Source organism: Camarhynchus parvulus, chromosome 4, assembly GCF_901933205.1.
Source record: "Camarhynchus parvulus chromosome 4, STF_HiC, whole genome shotgun sequence".
NCBI lineage: Eukaryota > Metazoa > Chordata > Aves > Passeriformes > Thraupidae > Camarhynchus > Camarhynchus parvulus.
Window position 1 is genome coordinate 70,308,107 of NC_044574.1, and position 24,983 is coordinate 70,333,089.

Below are 24,983 nucleotides of genomic sequence, written 5' to 3' on the forward strand. Positions count from 1 at the left end.
GCTATTGGTACTTAGCAGATAAAGAAATGTTCAGATCACACAATGGAATGATACCAAATCACCTCTCAAGTCAATCTTAGACACCAAGTTTTCTTTCAATTTTTAAGAGCAAGATCTTGTATACTTGTAAAAGACATATTGCATATATATATTTGCAATTTATAATGTCACATACAGCAATGAAAACTGCATCTGCTACTGGTAACATAGAGTTTGAGCGAAACAAGAGAAAACTTACCTATTTGAAAAAAGAACACTTGACAAGCAACATTGACAAACTACTTCTGCACCAGTATCTACTTGAGTTTCCACCAACTTGCCTCCAACTAGATTGTCCTCACAAAGCTAGTAACTGAAAGTGACACAGGGCTGGTATCAGTTTCACTTGCTTTCTATCATCTACCACTTTAGGAGTCACATTTTCAATTATATATTCATAGCCCATATTCATAGACCATGCAAGAGCTCAGACAGATCTGCACTGTGAAGCCCCTGTAGCTTCACTGGTGAAAATGAGATATATCATCGAAAGTTAATATCACACCTCTGATTCTGAACATACCATGGACAGCATGTAAGTATGGAAGATGTAACACTGGAATATGGGGGAGAAAACTGCTTAGAAATCTAATTAAAGAGAAATTGTAGACTGATACTTAGAAAATGCTACACCGTCTGTACAGTGTGGAAACTCCTGTTTTTCTTAACAAAAGAAAGGGGAAAAGCCTAGAAATTAAGAGTGGATTCTCAGTCATAATAACAAATAATGTTGTGAATCCTGCCAAATTTTACATGAAGAAAGAGTAAGTGTAATCTGTAAATCAAGGACTGATATCAGCAAACTTAGAGCAAACCCATCTCCTATCACTAGCTCAGCAAGAGAGGCTGGCTTAGGAGACTGATTTTTTTCCTGGCTCCCAGAGGAGTGGGAATTCACATTATTTGGCTTCTTGGCGCAGGGTTTTAAATCAGAGATCCAAGTTAAAAATTGTTCTAGCTGTACATCTACAATTCTGAAAAAATGTGGTTGGTATCCAGGCACCTTCCCAGACACACTGACATCCGTTTGCTGCTTTGCAAGACAGAGTTTACACACCAAAACAGAACAACTTGATTTATTTAAAATTTACCTCAAAATGCATTGTGTTTAGTTTCTTTTTTTAAAATGAACACTCAAAGCATCAAAATAATACTAATTTAAAAAGAACATTTGTTAGGAAGAAGATCATTTGCATACTGTAAATTGTGGCTGTGAGAGAGAGAAACAACTGATGGTAGATTAGGCACAGTACAAAGGCCAACATGCCAGAAAACAATGCAGCTTTAAGCTCAACTTTTAAATGATCTGGACAAAAAAAAAAAAACCAACTGGGCAGGAAAATGAAACCAAACACTTAATTGAGGGCATTTGTATGAAACAAAAGTAAGTTTTCTATCTAGACCTAACTCATTCATGTATTTAAAGAATTCTATCTTCTTCCAAATAACAAAAAATGTTTCTAAACCAAGGCAGATTATTATTTGGAACTGGCATAGTAAAATAAAGGATCACAGTATACAGAGTTTAATATCCTGTACCAGGAAAGAGCAACAAGTGGTGTACAAGGGGATAATTTAGGTACATTATCTAATTTTTAAAAACAGAGATATAAAATATCAATTGCATAGGGATTTAAATATAAGGCCAAGCAGGAGATTAAAGTAAAACAGAGCTCATAAGAAGGGCACTATGGTGTTAAAACATAGTATTTCCATTTGAGTTAATGTCTAATTCAAAATCACAGTATTTTGCTAGTACTACAAAAAGTGAATGTCAAACTGTCCCATTAATCTTGAACTGAAAACTGACATTAGAACTTCTAAACAGTACAAAACTAAAGGTCATTGTCTAAACCTGATCAGTGTATTAGCACAACAGTGCTTGGTACGTACCTGATTTATATACTCTACCTTCTGTAAATAATATAAAGGTTATTTCTTGTTAATAAGTGTGAGATCACAATATTACTGCATGCCATCAGTGGTTTGCAGGCTTACTTGACATTTAATTATTCAGTCTTTGAAAGTGTAAGATCCCACCCTGCAGAATCTTCACTGATTGAACACAGAACACTGTCATTAATAAAATACAACAGAAGTTCCACCACTAACAACTAACATATAAGCCATGATTTTAGGTCTAAAGCCAGTACAGTTCATTATTATTAACTCACAGCTATTTGTTGTTAGGAAGGTAAACCTGTAGACTTCCAAATAATCTTGTATGTATTAAATATAAACAAATATGTAACTAATGGTTGTCTCTTGGCATTTCAAGTAGATTATTCATTTGTGAAAGTATTTCTGCAAAATCAATTTTGAATTGTTAAAATGAAGTTCAAATATTAATTTCCATTTCTACATGTAGCTTAATTAACCTAAAATTGTGAGAAATAGTAGTGTAAGGAAAAAAGAATTCTCCAGATTAATTAGACATTAAGGTACACTAACTGTGAACACCTGAACCAACATTGTAACTGAAAAAGTGCATAAACACAGTAATACTACAAATGTGTTAACTACAGAACAAAAGGTTTTCTGAAATCTAAGTAATATTATTTTACAGGTTATTTACAGACTGTGATTTTTCCAGACACCACAGAGCCAATCCATGGTCTTAAAGTTCCTTTGATATATTCAAAGTGTGTTTTGGCTTCCAACCTATTTGGTGACGAACTGATTCCCACCCCGGGGAATCAGGTACTGTGCAGCTGAACAACACTGCCATTGTGGTTCTGTGGTTCTTCAAAATTCACTTATTTCCATTCATCAAAGACAAAGCAGTGTTTTCACTTCACACTTTTCGTGGGTGTCTCAGACTCTGTAGACTGTCTGCCATCAGTCCATGCCTCTCGCGTGCTCTTCAGGGCCAGTGTTTTCTGCTGGTCCACCACAACGTAATCAACTCTCTCGTCTGCCACACTGCTGCCTGAGCCACTGTTCTTTTTCTGGGAACAGTGAGAAACAAGTTCAAGTAAATTAACAACAAAAAAGCAAGTAGGTGTCCCAAACAGACACAGAACAAGCACTGGTTTCTCTGAAAGGATCAACACTGTCTCTCCATTAATCATTTGAGAAATGACCATTAAGAGATCTTACTGAAGGCAATTTTGAACTCCTGATGGCAGAAAAGCAAGAGCTGAACATCTGCTTACCTTACGAGGTGGGGTAGACTTTCCCGAATCTAGGTCCAGATCTAAATATTCCACTTGTTTATCTCCTTTAGGTTTTACCATAGGGCTGCTTCCTCCATCAAGGCTGTTGCTTCCAAACAAATTCTGAAATCATAATATAAACAACCTCAGCTACAAATGTACAAACTAATGTGGTCCACATAATCAAATATGCTTACTATAAACTGCCAAAATGTAAAAACTTAAGGAAACAATTGCAATCACTTAAATAATGGAAATTTCATTGACCCTGTATGGCAAGGGCATACATTCTATGTCAAAAATGGGACAGAGTCAAAACCCAATGGGAGGAAAAAACCCAAAAACCACCCCCCAAATTTAAGGTTGCCACCAAACCCATCTGTGCTTTCCACTTAATGTCCCCTTCATATAATGAAATAAGAACAGATCATGTTTTGTTCTTTTTAAATGTAGTTATTATATCTCAAATTTAACATTACTTAAGCACAAACTTTTCTATTTTCCTCAATTTTTGTTAAATGCCTACAATAATTTCTGCTTGACAGCAGTGGCAAATCTAAAAATGAAACGTTTACATTTCATTCAAAAGTCATCATGATTAAGGTGAAAATCAAAGAGTATTGTTCAATTGACAAGATTAAAATATTAGAACTTTGGAAAATATGTGTAGGGCTGCCTGAACTGAAGTTGCATTGTATATACCTAAATTTCAATTAGCCCAGACTTTTACAACCTCACCTCCTCTGTCCTCTCCCAGCCTGATCCCTCCCTCTTAACAGGTGTTATAGGAACAGTACAATAGAAGGACTCTTCTCTAAAAGATAAAGAAAAAACAGGAAGACAGAGGGCAGCAGTCAGCAAAAAATGAAGAAGAAGGCAGAAGGAAAGACAGAAGGGTTAGGCTGAGAGCAACTTGAAAGAAAAAGCAGAATATTGCTGATTTTCTTAACTAAAATGTAAGTATGACATCAAAGAAGATGCTTCAAAGCTGATGGCAGAAAAATATTAAGAAATACAGATTCCTTGCTAAGATTAAAAATTCTCAAAAAGTAAAATTTTAAAACAAAGGCCATGAGATATGCAGAAATGTTCTGGTTCTTTAGGAAGTAAAATATTTTATGGGCTAAAGCCAAATGGGCTGGGCTTTTTAAATTGAAGTAATCCATTATATCTCTACTGTCCAGCTCATTTAACATTAAGTGGTAACAAGGACAAACACAAACAACTAATGTGAAGTTCATTTTCATTGCTCAAATTCTCAGAACAAATTTCTGTGTATTAAAGATACAAAAATCAGATTCTGTATCAATGTTTCCAGGATAAACTTAAAAAGCTGTTAATCATTAAACAAAAAATAATCTGTTATTTCAAACAAACTAAGCAGGCAGAACATCTGCATTAGGAAACAGAAATTTTAAATACACGCAAATGAAACAGAAAGAAAATCTGTTGAATAACCTTTAAAAAGGACTGGTGCAAACAAACAGAATATATTAATGAGCTGGAGCATTAATTGTATCATCTTGGTATGGAAGTTAAGCCCCTGGAACAGCCTTAAGAATCAACAGGAACACCCGGGTTGAACTGTGATTCTGTGCAGGGAGAACTGTGGGCACGGGTGGGGCTAATCTCTGGTATAATATGGGATGTTTCTTGCACATGTGAAACAGGACATCACCCATTACTTACCAATGGCCCTTGCAAGAGAGGAGCTAAGAATTAACATCAGCAGGTCGCCCAAGCTTGGCGCTTTTTCCCTGGGAAGCACAAGGCACAGCTTGGGGCCCTCCACAGGCTCTGGAGCCTGCACCCCACCAGCTCCCACAGGGAATGGCATGAGGGGGACCTGGGATGCAGCACCCAGAGGTGGAAGTGGTGAGCTGGGGGGCAGGGACACTGGAGGAGGCTGGGAGGGAACCCAGAGCAGCAGGGGACAGGAAAGTGAACAGCATTGCAAGAGGAGAGCCCAAGGGCAGTGAGATGGGCCGGCACATGCCATATAAGAAGGCAGACACACAAACAGAACAAAAAAGGTGCTAGACAGGCCCTCCCCAAAGAAGGTCATACATAAATGAATTCAAGATGAAAAATACTGCTGTATCCCCTACTAAGAACCCAAACATATGAGTACATTGAACTGACTGGATAGGACTTGGAACAGCTCGGTCTAGTAGACTGTCCCTGACCATGGCATGGGAGGTTGGAACGAGATGGTCTTTAAGGTCCCTTTAAATCCAAACCATTCCATGATTCTAGACTAGACAAAAAGCTGAGCTCAAGATACAGGTTGTCTTCAGAGCTTTATGCATATTCTAAACTATATTTCAGTTTAGGCCTAGGTCTACTGCTATTGTCTTCCTTAAAACTACTGCTACTGAGTCTTTTTCTCTCTCTCCTTTCCCTCACCAAAGAAAACCCACAGTGTGCATCATTAACTTTTCCTAACTAACTGCACTCCATGCTGAGGATTTGAAGCTTCATTATCTGAGAAAATTCCCCCCAAAGGGGAAAAAATGTAGACATTTAATACACAAAGACTCCTTCTGTCTTCTCCTTTGAAAGACGCCTAATAAAATACACATGGTTCAATTTTCATAGAATGTATACCACAAGTATCAATTGTTTTTTCCCCTGTTCCTTCTACATTTCCTGGAAGATGTCCTTTTAATGCAGTTTTTTTAGGCATGTCTCAGAGGTCCTAGGACAGTTTATTTCCCTTCATGTCATAATACAGGACTCGCGCATAGCCCAAGGATAAACAATTGCAAAGAGGGGACAAATTCTAGAAAAGAGGTAGAAAAAAAGTCATGTTGTATACTGCTTTATATAATAGACATGTATATCAACCATTTTCTTTATGCTCTAAACTTCTTCAGTGAAATCCTACCAAAATTACAGCTTTGCTATGGAGATTTTTTAATCATTCTGTTGATCCAGAAATACAAAGCGAGTGATGTTGAGTGAAGGATCTGTGTTTGTATGATTTAAAAGTAAGGACTGCACAGGAAGAGAGTAGTTAAGATGTAGATTTTACATACTGGGTCTTCAGTGGACTGATTTGGGTTCATGGATACATAATTCTCTTCACTGTCGTGCGAGTCACTGCTGGAAGTTGTGCTATGAACTGAATCCGGTCTGGGAGACACGGGAAACCTGGAGGAGCTAATTACCAGGAATTATTTTACAAACAATACATCTGCAATATCTTAAACCTCCTGGTAAACAACAAAAATAAGCATATTAGAGCTGAAATTTTCATTCAAGTTTACCAGAGTGTCACATTCTTTGTTTATACATAGTCCCTGATATTAATATCACAAAACAAAATTTCACACAGACACACTTTATTTCAATGCACAGATACACACACAGACTCACACTCTTCCAAGGGAAACTTCAAGCTACAAACAAGCTAAAAATATGATACAGATGTACACACATTTATTAACCCTCTAGTCACCAAAATGATTAATCTGAATGAGGAAAAGCCTAGAAACTTACTCTCGTGCAAAGCTTCTGGTGATAGGAGATCTAACTGGAGCTTGTAATTCTTCCCATTCAGGCAGAGGTTTTATTTCTAGTGGAGCTGGTTTTGCTATGTAGGAAACAGACAACTGTAAAGCACAGAACTTTCCTAAACAAACTTAAATTTAATAGCTTTTCACAGACTAAATACAGAAAAAACCTTTATCTTTCAAATAGTAAATACTAGTAAAGGGAGACACTTCCATTTTCAGAAAGACATGACAGATTAACTTACATTTTTAATCTTTTCAGGTAATGAGAGGAAACATCAATTAAAAAATTAAAATATAAAATAAAAAAAACCACTGCAACTTCATAATTTTGCAGCATATACTTGTAGGCAGTAATTCTGTTTTGAAAAGAGATTTTGAAAGTGGCAGCATCATGTTCTGTCCTCATTCTGTCTTGATGACTTGTTGAGCTGGCAAGCCCAGGGCAGGGCTGATGGGCTGTTTCAGCAAAACCAACTCTGGGGACTTTTCTTGGCTCAGAGCCAGCTGTTAATATGCAAACTCTGCCCTCACTGTGTACATGTGCCCTTACTGGTGAGGTTTCATAGCTCCATGAGTGGGCAGAACCTGCAGCTAAAACTAAGTCTGCAAAAGTGAGAAATGAACCAACAGCAGGAGGAGCCTGGCTCGCTTCACAGATCATCCACAGTCAAGCAGAGCAATGTGCCACTCATGACAGCTTGTGCCACTCATGACAGATAACACTGTTCTCTAAAAAATTGCCATTTTTAAATTTCATTTTCAGAACAGAACCATGAGTAGGCTATTAGCAAGAAACACATTATCCCTCCCTCCAGCTTATATGTCTCACACCTCCTAAACATTAGCAAAAGAGAAGTATGAAAAGGTTTGTGGAAAAAAAAATATCACAGAGTCAAACTGCTGTCAACTTTATCCTCCCTAAAACTGTTTTTAGAAAACAAAATGCAATGTCATCATAAAAACTGCCCTTTCTGTCCTTGTGCCCCCTCCCACCATGAGTTTTCTGCCTCTCGGCAGGTTCACTAAGACCAAGTGTCAGGCATGTAGGAACAGAACTGAACATGACACAGGCAAGATGATACTAAAGTACAACTGACATAAAAAATTATCAGCTTGGCTCAAGTTTTCTGTAAAGGTCTGAGACTACCTGGCAGGAATAAACAGTGGGCAAGGTGCTGCTGCAGCAGACAGAGCCAGGATTTCGTCCAAAGCCCACCAAGAACAGCAGAAGTATGTCATCCTGTTGCAATGGACTTCAAAACCCAAAGGTAATCAGTGATACTTCTCTGAGATTTTTAATGTTGTTCATTATTTTCTCTACTTCTTGTGACTATGTTAGGCACCAACTCAGCATCTTCAATAAAGCCCATCAAATTAATTACAATCCTCTTTAAGGTACATAAATAGATGTCTGTACTAGTGTATGATCAGAAGATCAATATTTTGCTTCATTTCAAGAGCTAAGTGAACTGTGATTCCAGGTTACTGCCTAACAAAAGTTTCAAGTAACTTACAAGTTACTATGTACAATTTACAAGTTGTGATATATTTGCTTCTAAATAAACAGGCAAAATATAAACAGCCACAACTTAAGAGATCAGAACATTCATGTTAACATCAAAGAAAAATCTCCATGCACTATTCAAGCCAGAAAATCTTTAATTCCTTATACAGAAAACTGGTTGCTTGGCATGGAAAATGCATCCATAACCTTAGACTATAGCAGAATAGAATATGCCAGAGTTATTCTAAAATAACAATTTTTAACATTTTTGCTTCACTTATTTTTATAAAACTCTATATACATACAGTGCTAAAGTACATACCCTTTCTTCTTGTAGCAAAGTCACCTATGGTTTGTGAATCAGTTCGCTCTAAACCATGTGGTTTAGGTCTTAAAATTTTAGGACTTTGACCTAATTGGCAAAAAGAAGACTCTCTTAATAATATTCTATTTGCAAGTGGAAAACTGGAATTTTATAAATAAACATCACAATCCCCTGCAGAAAAGTTAATCCCACAAGCATAAGCAAGCTGCTGAAGGAGATTTTACACTCTAGCTGGGAATCACACTAAGGGTTTAAACACCAAACCAGAAACAAAGAGAAGACTGCATGCAAGTAATAAATATATTGGAGGCAAATGTAGAAGCTGTACAAAAAGGCTAAAAAGTGCATCAACAAATATTGCAACTGATCATTACTACTAACTGGTTTGATTAAAAAAAATAAAAGTACATACTTGAGGTATATTTAGTATCAAAAGAGAACAGTCATGTTTCAGATACAAGTTGAAGTACCCTCAGAGAAATTAAATCCTCCTTAGTCACAAAATTTCTTTGAAATAATGACTCTTGGGAGTCTCCACTCCTGTGGTACTCTTGGGAGGTCTTCCACCCGATGTGTATCTCCCACTTGAGATGCCCCAAGAATCTTTTTTTACCAGTGTATTTCTTAAACTTGTTCCCCAGAGGTCTCCATCTGTCTGTACCAAACCCCACCACCCCGACCCTGCAGACACACTGGGATTTTCTTCCCAAGTTTCCAGCCTGCATACAGCGCCCCCACCGAGGCACAACCCAACCCCCACCAGAAATGACCCTGTCATGAAAATACTAATCATCTCCCTGCAGAGAGTAACACAAATCACCTCCCAAAACAAGGATTTTCTTTAGCCAACTTGGCTGAACTCTGCAAGTGTTCCAGGTCATGCCATCTATTTGAAAAAAACACAATCAATAATGTGTAATAGCCCTAAGCTTTCATTAAAGTCTATCAGACAAAGTATAACATTAATATTTATAAATAATAATATGATACTAATAATATATAATAATATAATAATATATAAAAATATATTATATTTAGATATTTAATATTAAAAAAGGCAAGTGCCTTCAAGTGGTACACCAAGAAGCCATATGAATAAACCAAATGAAAAGTTTAAGTCTGGTTATGTTAGCAAGCTGCCCTACAGCACAAAATGGAAAAGGACTGGTACAGACTAAGGTGTGGTACTCCCAGCAATGGGTGAGAATGCTTCGCAAAGAATAAACCTGGCAACAAACACCAGAAGTTTGCAAATCACTACCCCAAGGGTTTTGCATATGATGCGCTCTATTAGTGTTATCACTGAAGTATTGGGAATAATCAAGTAACAAGAAAGGTAAATACAGGTTTTGTACTGTATCTTAACTTCTACACGGTGCTTCTGAGAGACCATGCAGGTTAAGATAAAATTTAGTTATACATTAGTAGTGCTGCATAGCAACTTCCTTAAAAAGAAAAGGACATGAAGTAATTTTTACACAAACAGTTCTTTTCCAATTTCAAAATCAGATGCTCCCTTAAATGGCTCAATGTGCTGATGAAACGGGTGAACAGTTGGGCAATGCTGACCAAAGACACAGACTGTGAAGCAGAACATGAACAATTCCTGACTAGAGCCAAGTCAAAAGCATGAGCAAACATGCCGATGTACTCAATTCTGAGCTGATCCAATATTCTTAAATCCTTGCCTATAACTCTCTGATAAAAGCCTGCCTATTTAAAAAGACCAGGATCTTCAAACTGATGGAACAATTTAAGAAGTTCAAATCCAAACACTTTTTGATGTGATCATAATAATTTTGTATTTCAGTTTTATAATCTGCTGATCATAATAATTTTGTATTTCACAGTTTTATAATCTGATTTAAAAGAAATCTGGCCCAATACAACTCAAGTTAATCTGCACTGACATAGAAGCACAGATTGTAAGCACAGTGAGAAAACTAGCAGAGGTAACAGAGTTAATTAAATTATTTAAGCAGTGCGCACTTAATAACCTCTGCTCTTATAACCAAACAGACTAAAGTGCCTGAAACCCATAATACAGAGAATAAGCTCAAGGAACTCAAGGCTGTAACTCATTATTTCTCCTTGTGTTAATTATACTACATGGTCTAGCACAGCCAACCTTTCTGAACTGGGATTAGCCCCGTTTGTAAAACATGGCTATTATGTAACTGCCTGATTCCCACTTAATTTAGCACTTATACCAACCACTCAGATTTCCAGAAGAGCTATATAAATAAGTACAGGTCCCTTTAATACTTCTACATCAGAAAAGAACATAAGAAACTCACTGAGCTTTCATCTCTTGCTGCTGGAAGACTGTTCAATCTCAATAAATTTGGTGGCAAACCAGCTTGCTGCTACCAACCAGCCAGGATAATGCAATTCTTCACATTTAATGTGTCATAGAGAATTAAAATATTTGTGCAGAGTGTTTTCTTTTTCCTCCCTACAAAACAAAAAACCCAAAGGCCTAAACTCTGTTGAGGAGCTTATACTGTGCAACAGGAAAGACCTGACACCAGGGAAAGGAAAAGAGGAAGGGGAGATCAAAATCACAAATCTGAGGTTACCTATTTGTGTAACTCCAGAATTCTTTCACCCTGTTTTTGCTCATTTAAGAAGATAAAGTGACATGAGCCAGGGCACTGAAAGCCCTTCATAGTATCCTATACTGCTTTCAAACAACAATTTTCCCCAGGAGCACATCCCTGTATCTTTGAAAAGCAACAAACTGATTAAAATATGGAGGGGAAACTGCGTCCCCCCTATACAGCAGGCTGGTCTCCCACATCTGTTCTATCTACAAATACTCACTAAAGTGTCACAGGGCTGTTCTTCAAATCAGTGTAGTGACAGTAGGGCTCTATGGAGACTCTGGCTCCATACAGCATTCAAACACCAGCAATACTGAGGAACACATTTCCTGTGGTTCCCACAGGCCCAGATTTACCTCATCTCAGGAAAGATAATATTTTAATTTACACACTTATTCTGCGAAAGATAAATCTGGGTAAAGGAAAAAAGTTTCATTTATGCAATTTAATTTTTTTTCAAACTGAAAAGGAAATAAATGTTGCAACACCACTGGATGCAAACCTACACAGGTGAAAAAACCCAAAAAACAAATAAATTATGTAAAGTGAAACCAACCAAACAAGAAGTAAAAATTAGATGTTGTTACTGTTCTATCAAGTCACCACCTGTGAAATGCAAAATGCTACAGCCAGGAGAGAGAAGCTCAGCTTCTGCATGTCCTATCAGGCTGTAGAAGGGCACTCTGAGCTGAAAAATCATTAATGAAGTCTAATTTTCTAACAAATGGCTGCTTGTACCAAGTGCCAGGCACAGCAGATGATTATGGCTGTGCCACTGGAGCACACTCAGATGCATGAATTCTGCTCCTGGTATTTGAGGCATGTCAATGTTGCCGTTGTCTGTGAAGTCACCAGGAGAAGAGTCCATTTGACATGTTTGAATTCATTTCAAAAAATGGTTTAAACTGAAAAATCCTTTTTGGTTTTTGCATTGGGTCTTGTTGTTTTCCATAGAACACTTGGAATATAATACTGAGGCAGGAGGAAGTTGCTCCACTGCAGTAAACTCCTGCATCAGTGTAGGTGGTCCTAATGGTTTTGTTTTTGAGGACATAATGCTGAAGAGATTAATCTGTTCTCAGACTATTGCCTTGAAACACCAGAACTAAACATGATTTCTGTTAAGGACACTTCTTTCCTGACTGGATGCTTGCTCCATGGCTTGCTGGCAAGGGATTTCATGTCTGGAAATTGCAAACATCCTCACAAAAGAGGCCAACACTTCTATTTAAATACTAGCTATTTAGGGCTTAAAATTTTTAGGTAAATATACTAATGTAACATAAAATTTGAGAAATGCATTATCTGTTTCCTGGACAACAGGATTAATCCTTATGAGACTAGGAGATCATATGTAGGAATGCTAGACCAGTGCTGTGCTTGGGATAGGAGGGGGAGAGCAAAAGGAGAAATCAGCCACATAAAAGCACTGCATCCACACAAAAGTACTTTCAGAGAGAAATAACTAACAACAGTTCCTTGTTTTCATCAACAAAATACATATCATGACCCCTTTCCTTTGTAATTAGATGAAACTGAAATTTGCACTGAGGTCCAAGAATTCCCGTACTTAGAATCACTGTAGGTTTTTCCTCAAAAAAAAAAAAAGGCTGAAATTCACTGTCTTATTCCCAAAGAGTTTATTATTTGGTTTTCAATTCTGCACAGTAAACTCCTGCTTTTCTTCTCTTCCTCACCCAAGAGAACCCTGATTCCCAAGTACATGGTCTTCAACACAGAGCTCTACAAATATCCTGAATTTGCTTTTTCATCTCTGTTTTTGTAAGACTGTCTCCTGCCAAGGTACTTGTAATTAGAAACATGTATTTAGTTATAGAACATTCCAATACATTTCCATACTAGTATCCACCAACAAATAGGAACATCAATAATGTGCTTTGTGCTGGTTGGGGATAAGATATGGATGCTGATAACTATGGTCTCTTTAGGACAATAAAAACAAATTGAAATCAACTTATTCTTCAATGTTATGAAATATAAAAAGCAGTCACATAAAGAGTTGCTCTTCAGTCTTCTCAGACATCTTTATCCCCTCAAAACAACTTTTTACAGTGAACTGGTAATTTGAATGCTACAGAAATTAAGAATGAATTGGAAAAAATAAGTCCAACTGGATCTGACAGCTAATGTTCACAGTTATTTCTAAAATATTTGGCAAATGCTATAAAACTACTCAAAGAATGGCAAACGCCATAAAATTACTCAGTGAATACCAAAGCTATTAATCATCAAGATACTATTTGACTACTCTAATTTGTGAGTAACTCTACATGCCTGTATTTTATAAGCCCCCAAAGCACGATGAACTAAGAACATTCAATAACAAAGACAGTTTTAAAACCTAAGTACAGTGTTCTGGAGCGTTTATTGATTAGCAGTTTAATGGTGTACTAAGATTTGCGAAGTCCAAAAGACTTCAAAAACAAAACACAGAAAAAAAAAACCCTAAATTTAAATTATTCAGCGGAAAACTAAAGATTAACATTAAACCTATTACAAAGTAATGGAATAGCATGACAATATGTGCATTAAAAACTGTGTTTTCTTGAAAAAAGTGATAAGGGCACAGCAAAGAAGAGAAAAATTTTATGAAGATAATTAAAAATAGGGCATTATTACCCATGTTCTCTTGTTCCTGCTCTACCTCATATCTTTGGAGTTTAAAATTACCTAAAAAAAAAATCCCTAGCCCTAATCCCTAAACTTAATCATCCCCAGCACTAGTATCAGAGTAAGTACTGCAGTTTATCTTTAGAAAACTGGCATGTTTAATTTTTTTTACAACCATTGTGTCCAGCAAATCGCAATCCTCTGTAGCTGTGACACAGCCATCCAAATGAAATCATTATTGAAATTATTTGTTCTTTCAAAGTTTTAAAAGACATATCACAGCTGCAAGTTAAGGACTGGTACATCACAGCAAGGAGTTATTTAAAGCCATTAAGTGAAAAACTAGACTTGTACAAGTAATTTAGTACAGGCACGGAGGAAGTATAATTTTTAGCTAAATGGGAACTTGTGGAAGACCAAAGAAGAAAAAAAAATCAATAAATTTGTATTCCACTTGCTTTACGAACTCTGAGGAAGCACCAAAACATCCCCCAAAAGCTTAATTTTTTAAAATTCCTAAATAGAATGAACAAGGGGTGTATTATATCTCCAAGAGAGAATAGAAGATAAAATGCATGGATTTCTCAAAAGCAAAATGAACAATACTTCTGTTCAGAAAAGTCATCACAAAAGTCACAGTTTCTTTTTCAACAGCTCTTTAGTTCAGTTCTTGCTGCAGACAGAAATCACCATTCTCATATTTTCAATGCCTACTCGTTCTAAATCCTCAGAACATAACTGAACCTTTATTAAAGAACAAGCAAGACAACGATGATAGTGTAGAATACTGAAATGTTGCCAGTTCCTAATTATTATTATTTTTAAAAAATTGTCAGTTCTTATTGTCACAAATGCTGTCAGTGTTTCTCTGAAGTTTTATCTAAGGATGGTGTGGTACTCCTGCTGTATTCAGGACATGGAATATGTTTGCAGTGTCCAACTTAAATATTTACATGTTTGAATGTCTAAAAAGGAAACTGTTCATCAGGCTATTTATAGCTACCTTCATAATTAATGAGGGTTCTTAATTTCCTTAACAATTACCTACTTTGCCTGGGATTTGTAGAGCACCATGCTACACTGCAACATGGATCATTATTCCAGTCATCCAGAAGCATCACAGTGGATCCTATGGGGATCAGAATGTGGCAGGTGCTTCCTGCCACAGGAACGCTCTGTACACAATTACCTTTTCAAAGTGGGCCTCAGCTCTTTTATAAAGAAAACTGGAATTCTCTATGAAGTTTATCCATTTGGGAGATGCTTATGAGGAGTGGTGGCAAAGATACAGCCACATTTTTAGAAGCAATCCACGCATATTTGTGGTTTAACCACACAGATTATGTCTTTTAAGATTTTAAATGAGAAGAAAACCTATGACAAAAGCAACCAGATAATTTTTTAAAACATTCTCAAAAACTATTAAACAATTAAACATTTTTAATAATGATTTCTAACTCCGTGAGAATTTTCCTGCTCTCTCTTGGTTTCTTTTGTTTGTTTTCTTGTTTTCAAGCTGCAACTGGGTTATTTTCTTGGCATGAAAATAAATGTGTACATCACTTATTGTCTCTAAATCCAAGTTTACCACATGATCACATGATGGGCTGAAAATTACCGGGGCCAAGCAGCAGTCTCATTTAAAGGCAATCATGTGGACTTAAGTTGTAGGAAGCCTCTCAGATTAAATGCTGATATATTTTTGTTGAAATATAAGTCATCAAAAAACCCAACAAAAACAAACAAACCCCACAAAAAAACCAAACCCCAAACCCCCCCCAAACAACCAGAGCACCACACTAACTATTGGTTATTTTTGCTATCAGCAAAATAATCTGTGCCACCCAATCCGAAACTAGGACTAAAAATATTGTTCAAAATAATCTTGAAATCAATTAAACACTAACAGTATTCTGACAAACAAAGTTTCGATTCAAGACAAATGAAGCAAAGCCCAGTACCATGTCATAAGCTGGGAATTCTAAATTCTGTACTGTCTCTGTCAGCAATTTGCTGAGTGATCCTGAGGGCATTGCTCTATCTCAGCTCCCCATGACCTGGAATTAGGACCTGAGCTAAAAGGAGCTCTCTCAGAAAGTGCTTTTAAGTATTATTGATCAAAAACTTTTAAAAAATGACATATTCATTCATGCATGCATTGCAATCATATACTATATTCAAATGAATAAGATTTAACTTTTGACTTTCATTTTATCATGGCCATTGTTAGTTCAGTCATATGCCCACTGTTCATATATTTTTTTTCAGAATCTTAAAAAGCCCACTTTGGTAGAAATGTGCTTTAACACAGAAAAAAGAAGTTAATTTACCAATTAAATGTAAGCTGGGCATCAAGCTGAGATTTTGAGGAGGTAAACTCCACCATCTCCAATTCCATTGTTGTCTTTCACTTTGATTCAGATACTGAAAAACTGCATTTTATCAGTCAAGATGTCAAGCACATATTTCTTAAGAGATTTCAACCTTTCAGATGGGACAATATTACATAGCTATAAGGACTTGCTCTGGACAGCTCCTAAACTGTTAATTAAAAACAAAAAAAGTCTGTTTTTGTAGTTGTTTGGTCTTAAAGTCTTGTTTTAAGAGCAGATACCCCTCTGCCCAAGCCATGGAAACAAATCCCAGAGCAGGAGAGGGTCACTGTCATGCCCAGAGAGACCCCCATCTCTTAAATGCTGCACCACTCAAATGCTTCCTCCTGACCCACAAAAAACAATTAACATCTTTTTAATTTTACTTTGGACCACAAACTTTTCACTTGAAAAGAGAACCTGGTTGTTCTTTGCTGCCTAATTTGTCTAGGGAGTCCTCCTTCATCTCACATCATTTGGGCATCTTTAATTCTACTGTTCCTTCTTGGACAAACATTATTTTGAAGAAGGCATGTCATCATCATAACAAATGTCACTTTTGCTCTGTGGCAGAACCAGTCACTGCCTTTGAATAATTCAGAGAGCAAGACCCATTTGCATGGGTGGATTGAGTATTTTTTCTGCTTGAAATCTTTTACCAGCAAACACACTTCCAATTTAGCATCAGGACTACATGCAATTGTGGCAAGCTAAAGCAGCCAAAAAGCAGAAATACGAAAATAAGTACAGCAAATGGTCCTCCATAACTAAAGAAACAGCATTCTGAAAAAAACCAAACTAAAAAATAGATTATTTTTGTCATTCAGTTACAGGCGAATGCAGAAAAGCACCTGCCAAACAGTCTCCATTTTGTCCCAAGCAATACATCACTTACCTTTTGGTATTCTTCTCTAAAGAACAAGTAAAGTTTTGATTCAAGTTATTGGGCCAGAGAGACAACACCATGTTTTGAAATTCCTTTCAAGATTTCCAGAAAATACTGGAAGCTCCCCGTAATTACAGAAGCAGCTTGTAAGCTAGAGAAATGAAACTACACGAATCTGTATTGTAATCTCAAGGCTATAGATACTTTTATTCCTTACTATTTTTTAACCCACTTTCTGAAACAAAGGTCTCCTAGATATGAGTGGAAAAAGAAACAGACTGGGGAGATCAAAGAGTCTAAGGCTGTAAGCAGCAAGCCCTTAAAATAAAGTAAAAGAGATGCTAAACACATATATTTGACAACAAAGAGCGGTGTATCCTTCCTTTAAGTGCTGGTTTCACTGCATTATCCCTTTGTCAAATGCATTTTTAGCACTGGATATAACAAACCTCCCTGGCCCACAGAAACATGACTGACCTAAAGCTAAAGCTCATGTGAAAGGTGTTGATGGTATTTCTAATAGCTTCCAAAAAGCTCAGAGGCAGTGCAAACACTGTTTTTGCAGCAATCTGTAACCAATAAAAAAAAAGACAGAGCACCTTCTTCTGACAGAACATGAAATGTGCCCTCATAACACCTTACCCCCAACACACTTCCATCTCTGCAGTATTTTAGAGACCATCTTTTGGAAAAGCACCAGCGGTCTGCAACAGACATTCTTGAACCAATGGCATATTAAATCCCCTCAACATTTATAGGAGCAATAGCCTGAAGGGAAATATTTTATGTTCCGTTTCCTCCCCTTCTGCGTCTGCCAAAGATTTATTGAACACACAGACCTACTTGACACTTCCTTTGCACTAATTTGTAGCGGAAGAGCATTGCAGTACATTTACATAAACAGAAACAACCTGATAATAGAAGCTGCTACAAGAACTTGAAAGCTGAAAAAGCAACACAGAAGAATATAAAGCACATCATTGTTTTAGTTAGGTAAAGGTCCACTTAAACAAGGGCTTTAAATAATTTAATTCAAAGGAACCTACAGTTTTATTTTCCCAAAGGTATATCTCAAAGGAGTTATTTGTGTAGAGATCTCAATTACTGAAATGGGAATATATCACCATTCCAATGTGTCATCAGATCTGTTCTTCACAACAATGGAAAACTTGCAGTGGTGCATTTGATAAAATTAGAGTGAGGCAGTCTCTGTGTGTGTGCTACTAAGATAAAACCCTTAGTGGTAAATCAGAATCATTACCATGCTTAGCAGCTTAAGATATTCACAAAATTTTTTCACTAAGCACTATATCATATTTACTTTTAAGGATAGTTTTACTTTAAAATCACTTTAGTTTCTAAATTACATTAAACAATCCTATCATTTTACAGTGATAACGTTTTCCAAAAGTATACAGGCAAAAATTTAATCCAGTAACTCTACATTCATTAAGAGGTATATTAACACATCCTAAAGTCCTTCCCCTGGTGTTAGCTACATCTTTCTAGCTATAAGGCATTTGAGAATGGGAGCAAAGCAGGAGCCTTACATGCCACTCTAAATGTGAAACACTAATTCTGTTCCAAAAAGAGATATCCAATAGCAACGATGCTGCCCAAGCAAACATCTGTGTGGCAGCTTTGTGCTGCCAACGGCAAAACTGAGATATTTTTCAACACATACATTTATTACTTTTGAAGGTCAAACATTTTATCAGTAAAATACACAAACTGGCCAGTCTGGAAAAATATTTTAAATTGGTTTACTTCAGTTCAGTTTATTCTGAGAATGTTTTCCAGTATCAACTTTCATCAATCTCTTCCTGTCCAGTATTTCTTAAGAACCAAACAAAACTGCTGTCTGATAACACAGAAACAATTAGATACAAGCAGAGGGCCAAAAGTCTTAAAAAAGGCCATACCTCAATTTTTGAAGATGGACAGGTGGAATGGTACCCTCCATTGCACACACCTCATCTATCAGAGCGACACTCCCTACTTCCCTTAATTACAGACGGTTTTCACTTAGTGGTAAAAATACTAATTTAAAGGTTTAATTAGTGAATATTTTGGATCATCTGAATATTAGCCATTATACTTTCCCACAATGAAGTCAGCCATTGTCAATGTAAATACTAATATTTTCAAGCACATAAGATTAAAAATAGGACTTACTCAAATGCAAAATAGGGCAAACATTTGACCTGATGTTCTTTAGTTCCCTTTTCTACAAGAAAGTCAGTTATCTTGTCTCAAAAACTTAGTAGGGAAACAAGTTTTTTAAGTATTTGCCTATTTTTAGTAAGATGGTTGATAAAACATTTTAGATAAACTGGAAAATCCAAGCTATTTATTAGGGATTCTCTATACCAGTATCACTTATAGACACATTGCAACCCAATCATCTTGGTTCAATAAGAACTCTGGTCACCCAAATAATTCTTAATTCAAGGAAAAGTAAACATGTTATGTGCCAGATTTTAGAGATTAATTTTTTAGGATAGACTCAAAGGGGCCATCTAAAATGAATATGTGTGCTGATCCTGTACCAAGCATTGCTATGGCTATAAATTTGTGTTCTACCCAATGCCTTGTGTTCTCACTCTGCATCACAAGTGTCTTCTATATACAAGGACAGACCTCTGAATCTTAGGAATTCAGTGTTATTTTTTCATTAGTAACTATGGCAATAAAAAATCTAAACCTATGCTTTTATTTGGCATTGTTATTGTGATGTTGTAACAATGTTAAAAATAATGCCAGGGCTCCTCTGTGATTTAGTTATCTCATAGGACAAAAATTATTTCTAAAATAATTTCTAAAAACATGATAACTTTCCTCTAAGCAGAAGTTGAGAGAGCTACATTATTTTCTTAGATGATAAAAATTAGGTTTTCTTAGAGGTTTTCCTCACCTTTTCTGTCTGGTTTGAGGTTCCGATCTACTGGTGGTGGCTCACATTCTGCAGCAGGTACCGAGCGTCTGGGAGGGGTCTTTGGGCTGGACCTGAAACCCATGTGAGCAGGAGGAGGGACTTGCTTTCCAAACAATGGAAAATCAAATGTGCCAGGTATCATTGGTACATAGTTTGTTTCCTGGATGGGTTCAGTGAAGCTGCTGGAATGCTGTCGTGGAGGAGAGTTGGGATTCATTGGGACATAATTTTCATCTAGTTCTTCACTTGAAACACTTCCCACTGTCAACATGCTTCTGTTTTTCTAGAATTAACATATATTTCCTTTAACAAAATACATTATGCAATCAGCTGTGAATCATATGAGTCTTTTAACCTAATCTACTCAGATTAATGTATTCCATTGAAAGTGAAAAATGACAAAAACTGCACAGCTTGCTTTCTTACACCGGAACAAAGAGCATTCAAACACTGTCACTGTTGCCTCTCATCAGATCAAGTCATACTTACAAAGTGGTTATGGAAGCCCTCCAATGAATTAGATCTGTCATTCAGAAACGTTCGTGGAATATCATAACAGTCTTGAGAACTAATTTCTAAGGAAACAAGAAGAGAAAGTGGCTATTTATCACCCCTGTTCCTGTCACTTGGCACAGGCATCCAGAGTCTATTGTTATTTACTGTCTGCTTCTGAGAGTACACAAACACACCTCTTGAAGCTGTGGTCCCTAGATATATCTATATTTGAAAGGACTGTGTTCACAAACAATCTTAGCACTCATCAGTTACAACCTGAAGCACTCACAGTGGCATTTTTCATTTTTCCATGGAAAGAAAAGAGAAATTAATTTTTGCTTTTAAAGAAGCAGCAGAGTCTGTCTTTTAATTGAGCATGTGTAAGAACTTAGTGCAATGAGTGAGAATCTGGGCCCTCATGAAAAATCTAATCTAAAATAAACAAACAACAGACGTAGTTTAACATCTGGAAAAAGGTTTTCTGACTGATGCCCTTTGCTTGGAAAGTGCTGATTCAACAGGATCCCATCTGTTGCAGGAACAGGTGAATCCCTTCTCTCAGCTCCCCAGTGTGGTCTCCAGGGGCTTTCAGTAGGAGTGGACTGCTCCAAAACCAAAGATTTCTCCCTTTTTGGAGTCCTGGCTCTTGGCAGTCCCCACTAAGCAGGTCCTCAGCTCTGTGGCTGGTTCTTTGCTGGACAGGGGTCTTTGTGAGACTCCTGGCTCCCAAGTGCTTCTCATCCATGCATGCAGCAGGCTGCTCTACCCTGTGGCACAGAAACTGGGTAAACTCTGGGATTTATCCCCACCTTGCCCTGAAAAAAAACCTTTGAAGTTTTTCAGAGGAAAAATAAACAATTCTGCTCTTAAGTACCAAGTTTAACCAATGTTTTCAGAAAGACTAATTTTCTTGAGGCAGACAATCTCAGATTCAGTATAGGAATACTCACCTATAAACCTAGCAAAATGAGTGTGGTGGTTTTATTTGGGAGAAAATACTACATGACAGAAAATAAGCAAAGCAAACAAGGATCTTTCATAGTGTTCGTTTGTAATTTTAAAACACTAACAACCACCAATATTTTATGCTCAGTCTACAAAATGAATGACAAATAGGACAATAGCATCTGAGCATCTGTATGATCCCATCCATTCTGCATATTGCCTCCTCTAAAGCCTTGTATTCATCCCTCATTTCAAACAATTCTACTTTAAAATCATCTGTAACATAAATATTGACTGACGCAAATAAATTCATTTTAGAAACAACACTGTAATACCCACCTGCTTCAGAAATCTGAAAGAAAGTGAAACCTTTAGCCCAAAAGTGGTTAACAAGACAATATACATGACAGCACATCTGGAGGAGCAACATTTAGGTGGCCACAAGAAACAACTTTAATTTTACTAAAAGACTGCAGTAAGCATATCTATCACATGGACAGAAAGAAAGGCTTGTGGCAATGATCATCAAATCAGGGCTGATCGCAAAGCTCTGGGTATACACCATATCCCACTGATCTTCATGAAACAATTTCAGCTTCTGCAGATTGCACCACACTTCACTAAGCTCACTTTGGTCATTCTGAAAGACTGAAAATGGTAGTATTGAATTCAGTTATATGAGCTTATTTCCAAATAAATTTGTCTAGATCTTCAAACATTTTTAGCCAAGGCTGAATGCCACAGTGCAATATACAACCCTTATGGATGTTCTGTGCTTTGCTGTTTTGATGGTTTCCTTTAAAAATCTCTGTTCCTCTTTTTAATATATTTTGAACATAGTGAACATAGACCACTTTGTGAGGGGCCGAACACTTTTTCCTACAGGCTAGAAATGCCCCTCACATTATTCAACCCATTTGTATAATTCAGATCACATAGCTCAAGACAAAAAATTCTGCAGAATAACACATGGAATGCTGACCTTTCCGGAAGACATTCAGATCTCCCGTTGAAATGGTGTTACTGCGCGAGGGTGGCACTCCTCCAGCGGGGATGCAGTAACTGCTGTCGGTGTCTGAAGCAGTGCGGCTGATGCTACAGGTTTCCACAGGAGATCGATCCGCTGCCTGGTGAGGTTTGGGTGGCCGAGGTGGAGGGATGTCTGGAATAGTCTCCAGTTTTGAAGTCTGAGATAACGTTCCCTCTGGAAAAGTTCGTGGGATCTGATAAGTACCTCCAGGTGTGGGGGGAATGTCATAGCTAATGGAGATGTGCCTCATCTGCGTGTCTAATGATGCTGCTGATGGGGTATTGAAAACATGTTGCTCTCCTTCGGCATCAGTTCCAGATGGAGACGTTGCCTTGGGCAAAACATCCTGGGAGTAACTCCTAGGCAGGTTGTAGAGGCTGGAGTCTGCCAGCGTCAGCGCGGAGCGGGAAGGCGGGGAATCGTAGACGCCCTGCAGCGGGAAGAAGCCGTTCACAGCATGCTTGCTCCCTGATGCAACAGGGTTTTTGTGGGAGGGCAGGTTATCATTGCAGTCTGTTTCTGAAGAGCTGGATTTTGCAGAGTCAGCCTGAGATCTACATGTGAGTTTAGAATGTTGATGAACACACAGAGAAAAACAAACATTGCAAATCATAAAGACAACATTTCTCATGCAACCAACTGAAAAGTCTAACAGTGTCTTCGAATTTTTTTATTTTCATTTTTTTAAAATGAGATGCAGGAACTCTATTATTAAACAAACAGGTGTACCTACGCATCCTAAGTAACTACTTTCATACAAATTCATTCATGTGAAATATAAAGCACAAATGTGGAGCTTTACCAATGGCTTCACAACAGGCTGATGTTTCATAAAGCAAGTGATTTTCAGTATGTGTGTTTGAAGCCAAGTTTGGGGGCTGGAGGTTTTTTAATCATTTTTTTTAACCCATGCTGCAAACCAGCAACACTTTATTGGCACTGTGAAAGGTAAAAATAAGATGCTCAGTTCTTGGACTCACAGTACTTGCTCATTATAATCATTTAGGAAAAAATGTTAAGAGAAAAAATATGACTGCTTGTAACTCCCCTAAATGCATGCCTGAAGTTATACTGACCATATAAAACCCATTTGAAATATATAAGGAAAAGAGAAATAAGAGCTAAAATCATAGACAGGAGGAAAATAGTATGTTCTTTGAGGGGAAAAAAAATCCATAGGTCGCATGTGCAACAGAGACCTTTTGTCTTGAATGCAAATGAAGGTGGTATTGTTAGATGAGGAAATTCTTTTATGAGAACAGCACTCATTAGTACTAATACTAACCACTACCAGCAAACTTACATGGAAAGTAACCACATTACAATAACTGGATTTCCTTTCTAAACCTCTCCATTTACTGTGCTCCAGGCAAAGAAATTCTGTTATCAGTCTGGCTTCCTTGCTTAGATGAAAGTCCAAACAGCGGCAAAATACCAGCACTGGAGATGTTAGTAGTGTAGTTAAGCTAATGAAGTCCATACACTTTTTGATCAAACATAACATATTTCCTATTTTCATTACCTCAATAGCATACCATTGTGTTAATTTATACATGCATATGTAAATATTTCAGCATGCATGGATATCAATGAATACCTGCAACACAACTCTTAGTAAGCTCGATTAAGCAATTGGACCACACAGTTCCAAAAGTTTTCAGGAATAAAATACATAAAGTACACCCACTACCATAAGAATCATTTTCCCTCTTATTTAACAGGCTCTGCACGTAATTTCAATTACAAAAAGTATAGTAATTTTGCTCTGATTACTACCTTAAACATAGATTTCAGTTCTGTCACTGGTCAGAACAGGTTTCTAGGTAACTCTGAACTTTAATCTGCATTTAGTTTAATCGACCGACCCCACCCCCCCCCCGCAAAAAGAAGATACTTTTCTCATTATTTGTTCTTCGTATAACCAAGGAAGTAAAACTTCCTACATTCCTCATGATGCTGATAATGAATATAGATTTCTCTTGTTTCTTAACAGTTGCCTCAGAGCTCTTTGCCTCACAGCTTCAAAAATTCATGTATGAACCACTAGAAGTTTAAAACACTTGCAAAATATAGAGCACATAGGACTGAAGGAAGCACATGAAGTTACATAGTGCATAATAGATAGTGAACACTAAGCTCAGGCTCTGCTGCAGCCCTTCCTCTTTACTCAAAGGATTGATTCAGGAGTTCCTCACTTTCTAAATGCACTCTCCTAGTTCCATGATATCCATTTAGACCAAAATCCCAGAAAAAGCCAAGCATTTTTCAAATATGGCAAGGATTGGGATCTTTAAATTTTATACTATAAAAATAAAGTGGGCAGTCTACACCTACTGAAAATCAATTGTGAAACCAAAGTTGTTAGTTTCAGTTCACTGCGATATACTTTAAAAGGAAGAAAAAAATCTAAAGCTACAGGAATAAAACATAAACACTACATTTATCTTACAAAAACATGCAGGAATATATAACCAAAGCTCAAAAAGAAACAACAGCATATTTACAATGCCAGAGCCTAATGATTATCCATTAAATGCAAGAAACA

At 37.0% G+C, this 24,983-nt stretch overlaps 1 protein-coding gene across 3 annotated transcripts in view; it reads right to left on the bottom strand.

Moving 5' to 3' along the window:
• Positions 1-1,500: 1,500 nt before the first annotated feature.
• GAB1 (GRB2 associated binding protein 1) overlaps positions 1,501-24,983 on the bottom strand; it is a 94,912-nt gene continuing 71,429 nt past the window's right edge. The window contains exons 4-11 of one of the 3 annotated variants that reach the window (XM_030948122.1): positions 22,391-22,992; positions 20,458-20,543; positions 19,948-20,158; positions 8,539-8,628; positions 6,696-6,789; positions 6,233-6,356; positions 3,195-3,317; positions 1,501-2,987 (exon numbers count right to left, since the gene is read on the bottom strand). In XM_030948122.1, the coding sequence (XP_030803982.1) occupies positions 2,829-2,987; positions 3,195-3,317; positions 6,233-6,356; positions 6,696-6,789; positions 8,539-8,628; positions 19,948-20,158; positions 20,458-20,543; positions 22,391-22,992 (1,489 nt within the window). In that variant the 3' untranslated portion in view covers positions 1,501-2,828. Of the gene's footprint in view, positions 2,988-3,194; positions 3,318-6,232; positions 6,357-6,695; positions 6,790-8,538; positions 8,629-19,947; positions 20,252-20,457; positions 20,544-22,390; positions 22,993-24,983 lie in introns of all 3 variants that reach the window. The other 2 variants (XM_030948120.1, XM_030948121.1) reach the window with 2 other exon arrangements.